General features: G+C 37.1%; 1 protein-coding gene across 1 annotated transcript; it reads left to right on the forward strand.

The window, feature by feature from the left end:
* The first annotated feature begins 1,764 nt into the window (after window positions 1-1,764).
* On the forward strand, window positions 1,765-2,800 carry LOC110678029. The gene has a single exon (XM_021850400.1). It carries the CDS (start codon window positions 1,994-1,996, stop codon window positions 2,309-2,311), a length of 318 nt encoding a protein of 105 aa, XP_021706092.1. The 5' UTR covers window positions 1,765-1,993; the 3' UTR covers window positions 2,312-2,800.
* The last annotated feature ends 4,669 nt before the right edge of the window (window positions 2,801-7,469 follow it).

Raw genomic sequence — 7,469 nt, forward strand, 5'->3', positions numbered from 1 at the left:
GAATCGAAAATCACTATGGCAAGTGGGATCAGTAAATTTAAGCTACAAAATAATTGTTTTATAGAAGTTTTTTTTTTAAATACTTTAAAATGAACTTTAAATACTTGCCTGGCGTGACTAATGTCAAGTCAATAATATTTGTTGTGAAAACACGAACGAAACACAGCGCGTTTATTTTGCCACGCAAGTTGGAAATGGGGATAAAAACTATTTTTATATTCAAAGTGGCCGTTGATAACATACCTTTAACTTTCAAGAAGAAACAGACCCATATAAGATACAGAGAGATTTTGCCATTTCGTACCACTTACCCCGTATTCTCACTTGTCCCGGGTTACGTTACTAAAAATAAAATCGCCGAAAACGATGCCGTTGGCTAAGCATAATTCACAAATAACTATAAAGAATGCAGGATTTCCTTGAGAAATTGACTACTTTCAAGCGTATTACACAATTAAAGGTGTTTTAAAATTTCATATAACTCAAAAAGTAAATAACTTGTAAGAGTTTGACCTTCATATTTGGCTTCAGGTATCATGATTTGAGTAAGTAATGATATTTTCAATAGTTTCAATGCTTATTCTGAAGGACCAAAGGGGGTTTTATTTAATTGTGATTTGCGGCTCTGTTGTGCTGAAAAGCTATGAGCCGTTTTCATCTTAGTTATATCTGAACAAAAGAATACATTTCTTCTCAAAAAATCGTACAAGCCTTGATATTTATTTTCTTTTCTTCTCTTGAGAGGAAAATAACCATCATCGTTTAACAAATTTTCAAAACTAGTTTTTTTTTGCTCCAAACCGAAGCAATGTTTATGAAAATCTATCATTGCATTGTACTTGCTATCTGTAACTCAGTGATAGATTTTCATGAGCATATCTTTAAATTTGAACGAAAAAACTGGTTTTTCATTTTTGATGATTGCTGATAATTGAATGATGGATTCTTGAGCCTTAAACTTCGGCAAATATTGAAATTACATTAAACCAATAAGACTTAGGCAGAATATATAACATTTGTTAGTAATCAGAAATTAAATTCACTTACAAAAACAATAAAAATAAGCTAGGTAATTAAGTTCGCATACTAGTTGAATGTTTTTAAATTAAGGTGGTCACCAATTGAGAAGACGTTTTGTAGTAGAGAAACCATCATTTCTTGAATTCACCAAACTCAAAAGAAACAATCATTCATGCTTTGTTTCTCATGTTTATATTTTGAACTCACCTGCGAACAATTTCCATATGAAAAGATTCGAAAATCAATATTATCAACTATATAACGGATTGTAATTTTGGCGAACTTATTTTTTAATTTCTTGTTGGACATTTGAAACACTACGACCAGTTGTTAGCCTATGGCCATCAATACTCAGTAATCGAACAATAATTTCTGCAACAAGTCAAACGCAAAAGGCACTTCTTTTTCCTAGCGTGACAAGTACGAAGAAACTCTCTATCCCTCGACCTTGATTCGAACCCGCTACCCACTGCATAGCGAGCTTGAATAGCTGTGCGCGTACCGCTTAGACCATTAGGGCTCCTAACGGAAGTGCACCGCGTCAGCTAATTGCATTGTGTGATCATTCGAGTAAACACTCACCTTGCGGTGAATACCGGCCACTAATGTCCTATCAACAGTCAGCTGGCTATAGGTGAAAATACAAAACAAATTGGTCGCTTTCAAGTTCAAGTACACATCTGGATTAGCTCACGCATCATCATCATTATAGTATGGCAAGCTACCGAGGCAAGAGCGTCCCCCACTGAGCCTAATCTCTCACGCTGAAAAGCTCCCACGAACCATCCAGCGGGTAAATCACCGCTCGCTACATTGCGCCGCTAGTCGCTCCTGGGCTGGACGCGAAAGAAAGTGCTTCACGCGCAGTCATGCCGCCACGCGATATATGTTGACCGTCGCTTTGGGTTCGATAGTCAGTTGCAATCGAAACGCGTATCGAAACGGACCGTGACAAGTGAAGAATTAAGCCAAAATGGTCGTACCAATTCGGGAACTTCAAGATGTGTTCGGGAACAAGAAGCGCATCCGGATAGATACCAACAAGGACAATCTGCAAATCATCGGAAACCAGAACAGGATACTGATCAAATCAAATGAAGGAACCTTGAACGTGGTTGGGAATCTGAACAACGTGAAAGTTATGCGAAATAGTGGCAAAATCAACTACATCGGCAACGAAGGTTCGATCTATCTGAGTGACCAGAGCAAATCGATCAAAGTGAACTATACCGGAAACAATGCAAGGATCCGGGTTTGTGACCATGAACAACTATTGGATCGATTTCGCTAAGAGTGGAACTAGGCAGCAATTATAAGGAACAAGAAAGACTGATTCAAGACGAATAACTGTGGAAATATGCAAAACAGAAGCACAAGTGTTACCTTAATCGACGAATAGCATTAATTATAACATGACTTGGCAAAAATTCTAGTGAATTTATTTATGAGTGAATACCTGTTAATACCGTTGGAGAAGAAAGAACCACCGACCAAAGCGACATACGGAACTGTGAATCCTAGCTATCTGTATGAATCATGTCCGCATACATAGTGACAATTTTAGTATTACCAAATTGCCAGCTGGCGGTGACCTTGTGTTCGTCTAGACATTACAGTAAGTCGTTGAACTAGCCCACGTGTGTTCAAGGCTCGCATACGTACTTCGCTATGGCGCGTTGTTTCGACGCAGTAACGAAAAAGACTGATTAGTTCGTATATGATTATATCTAAGTACCACCACTCGAAATATAGAAAAGCCTGTACACTTTGTCAAAAACAATGTGACGCTTGTTTCTTTGAACATGATGATTGCAATCGCTCGTAGTCGTACATTTGTGCATCGTTGCTTGGCCTCCGCAATCAACGCAAGAGAGACAATAAGTCTGATTGATGACAAAAACTCCTTATGGCAATATTCGAAAGAACAACTCATACGCCAATGCCTTAATTCTCGCATTATTTATGATCTCGACCTAAAAGCCATTGGAAACCAATTGTGCAGCTCGTTATTTTCAAGCAAATGAATAGACCAGGAACAAAAATATCATCACTTGGAAATATGGGAGTATCTTCTCTTCATCGTAGCATTGTTAAATAACGTTTAAATCCATTTGTTTGCGCAATAACAGTACTTGGTTATCAATGGTTGTTGGGTGAGATCATAAATTAAGCGAGATTTAGATTAAAAAAAAATAAAAGCATCGGATATTTATTTTTACAAACGACGTGATAGGAATTGGCGGGGCAGGGCAACCTTTGATTTGAGCTTGAAAATCAGATGTTAACCCATTAACCTCAGGACCTAATAAAGGATGCTTTAAATAGCCGTCACTGTGAATACCGTATAAAAATCTGATTTTATACACTTAATATATCCACGAAAATATGAAACAATTGGGTTTATTCTACGAGTGGCGTGAGGTGAGACTTGTCGGTCTGGTATAGTGAGGTAACAATACTCGTGATTCGCCGTGTAAACCAAATGGAGAGTCACTTCACTTGAGTCGAGTATTGTCACCTCGCTATACGAGACCGACAATTCTCGCCTCACGCCACTCATAGATTGTATTGTATCCAGGTTTTTAAAAGCGATAATGGCTGCCGCAAACAGGCTCGTTTTCTGGTAGGGACATGTCGAATTGACGTTCGGCTTGGGACGTTTTCTATAGGCCTATTCACAAGACGTTTCAAATCAGCTGATCGGGAAGCTCTTTGACAGTTCTTCTATGGAGATTACAGTCCCGTGTTAGCACTGGTCCTCCACCGATGTAAACAAATGCATAGACGGACCTGTCACATGAAAAGGCCTATTGAACGGACCCAAGCCAAACGTCAAATCGGCATGTCCCTACCAGAAAGCGAGCCTATTTGCGGAAGCCATTAGCGCTCGTAAAAAGCTGGATAGAAATTTTTTCACAGCAGTTCGTTCTTCCAATATCGATACTGCCCATACTCGCATAACAGTCCCATTTATATAGGAAATCTCATAGACTATGGGACAGTTATGCGAGTATGGGCAGGATAGATCTTATATAAAACATGTAGGAATGGGGCAATATGGTCATAGCTAGTTGAAGCTACGTTATCACGAAAATAGACTATCGGAACAAGTATTGTTTGCAATTTCGTCGGTGCGAAATTGATTCCCAATGGTTTAAGAATTTTATCACTGGTCAAAGTTATTTCAATGTCAAGTCAATGTTCAAAAAGTGGAGCTCCGAGAACCATGATTTATTTAACTTAACTTAACAGAAGATTCAATTTTATGTTTTTTTTTTTATCTGTAATGACAAGATTTTTAGCCCTGGGCTAGTTGATCTCAGGGCCAACGGCTTAACTTCCGTTCCGAAGGGATTTGTCACTAAAACCTTTTTTTTTCTTATTATTAACGAGATTTTTAACCCTGGGCTAGTTCATCTCGGGACCAACGACTTTACTTCCCTTCCGAAGGAAGTCGTCACTATAACTCTTACGTTATGAATGACTGTGTCGGGGATGGGATTCGATCCCAGGTCCTCGGCGTGAGAGGCGTCTGTTCTAACCCCTACACCAGGTCCGTCCCCCGCTTTTTGTCGTACATGACTATCTCGGGGATGGGGTTCGATCTCAGGTCCTCTTCGTGAGAAAAATTTTATGATTTAAATGAGACATCCACCCAATGTTTGTACCTACAAAACTCTCACATACATATTGTATTCTTCTGTCTTTCAAGGTATGGTTCATATTGCCCCGTAATGTTTTCCAAAAACTTGTCCAAAAACGTTTGGTAAAAGATGACACTTCATATTACAAAACACCCTAATAGGACGATTAGTTTAATTTGCATTGTGTTTATATGCTTTTAAAAACCTCTTCCTTAGTCAGCCCATACTGCACCTATCGACCCTATCCCCTACATCGACGCAATGCACTTTAATCAACATGTTTTTTTTTTCTGGAACACCTGACATTCCTGTTCCGCCACATTATCGATCAATGATTAGGTAAGGTAGGTAGGTAGGTGCTTTGCGAATTAATCAAACCAACCAATCCGAACGGACGTCGTCGCTCAGACGCAGACGCAGATAGCTGGACTAAACGACGCGGCGACGCTGCTACGACGGGGAATCACCGATGCGATGATGGGTTGAATCGTTGAATGATAGCTATTGCTGCGCCAGCAGTTAGTTGCTTAACGATGTTGATTGCATTTCTTATGCGTAGAATGGATGTATGTATAAATTTATTATGCCTCTCGCCGTACCATTCTTAGGCACCTACGTTTATCGTGACTGGTGATAAATTTCATAAAAATTTTCCTTTAAATTACTGAATATTATACACATTTTCTAGATTTTTTTCTGCTGAAATTCATTTGTAAAAAAAAGGTTTAAAAACAATTTTAGAAACTATTTTAATTCGTTTCTATGGTTGATGATTACCTAATTTGTTTTCCTCGGGAGAATTTGCAGACAGACCCCTGAGACCATAATGCAGATGGTATGAGAATGACACACCTCCGTTGACTCACTAAAACCAGCACTATTCCAACCATCAGTACTATTTAGTTTTGTATAGTAGGTTAATATCCACTTGTTTTGGGATGTACTTGTTTCAAATTTCGAACATGGCTCATATTCCGAACAATCAACTTTTTATAGCGATTTTTTCAAGAAAACCACTCAATTTGTTCGCAGGATGATCCATTTTTCTATAATTTGAGTCCTTTTTGAAAGTTGTGAAAATATACACGTTCTAAAATTTTGAAAATATCAATTACCGTCAACGTACCAGTATCCGCTCATGTTCCAGTAGCTCGCTCACGAGTTAAAAAAGTAAGGTAATTTGAGTGAATATACAAAAATATGTCCACAGTGTGATTCAACTTGTCGATTTGAACCGTGTAGCGGTTATAGTTTTCAAATTTCCTTTGTGTAAACTTATGTTTTTTCAGTGTGAGCGGGCTACTGGAACATGAGCGGATACTGGTGCACTGATGGTATCACCATTTCAATCGCCACTGTTCGGAATTTGAGATAAAACGGTACAATAATTATGTCACGTTAAATTGGGGCTTTTTCGACCACCTCCCAAGAAACATTTGCCTATTTTATAATCATATATTAAGCAATTTTTCACAACTACATACTGAATAGTTGCTTTATTATATTACTTTGCAGCTGCTACGCACACATTGTTCAAGCAAATCTGGCGAAATTATTAAGCTTCTTATCATTTAGTGACTGTAATCATATATTGTAATGATGTTTATTCAGGTTTCACTTAGCTTAATAAGGATTGATGATTTAACAACGCTAGTTTAACAAACTACATTATTGCAGTTTAATTCAGCATCATGTTTAACAACATTTTAATTGTTTCCAAGTGAAGCCTTTGTTCAGGCGTTGTTCACACAAATTTGGAGAAGTTAAAAAGCGTGTCTTTGTATATTGACTTTATTCGGCAACTTCAAAATCGCTTTATAAGCATTCATCTCAGCTTTTATTCAACTGCCACAAAATTGATTGAAAACAAATAAATGACTAAAAATAGCTAACACTGTATACATCAAATGCAGTGTATACCTTTACCATGAATTAATAACCACACTTTTAATAATTACCTGAATACTGGATTCAAACTCGAGACCTTCCTATCGTCAGCGGTATACCTTGCCATCTGCGCCATCCTTGAATTCATATATCCGCCTTCCAGTGTCCAATATAAACCTCTTGTAGCTGATTATTGATCATGCTTGAGCTTCTATTCAACAATAACTAATCAACACGTGCTATGCTGATCAACAACTGAATAAGCGCATTACTTCTGCTGCTGTTCAGTACTGATGCGAGCTGAACTCAGAGGGCTATTTGTAGCGCACAGTGAGAAAATTTATTTCAATGCTGGTCAAAAATAAAGTTTATTCACAAAGTAAAAACAGTCTGAAATGATTAATCGAATTTCACAATAAGTTTTAAATTGTTAAAACTTTAATTGAATTGTTCATCTAACTATACTAAAATTCATTTATTAAATGTATAATATTTCTACTAGGTTAATATTTTAATTAATTGTCGCACTTTTTCCATCTATTAAACATTATACAAATATAAAATATATTTCAATCAATAATCCTATGTCAGAAGACTGATTCAAAATATTTTCTAAACGTATTTGAATATAGTATTGAGAAAGCATAAGTTATTATTGTATCCAACATGTTTTTATATATTAGTAAGTTAGTGACGAATTCGCCAAGGGCGAAAAGCCACTCAAATAAAGATAAATAATAATAATATTAGTAAGTTGAACATTGCAATACATTAGGAATACAACGCAATTTTTAGATATTTTGTCCATTTTTCAAAAATTTGGCTATGGTGTGACCTATTTTGTAAGGCTTCTTTGTTGCTGAACAATGTGTTTAGTAATCGTTATTTTGGACTTCTTTGGATGACCTGCTCGGATGA

This window comes from Aedes aegypti, chromosome 3 (assembly GCF_002204515.2).
Source record: "Aedes aegypti strain LVP_AGWG chromosome 3, AaegL5.0 Primary Assembly, whole genome shotgun sequence".
Classification (NCBI taxonomy): Eukaryota; Metazoa; Arthropoda; class Insecta; order Diptera; family Culicidae; genus Aedes; species Aedes aegypti.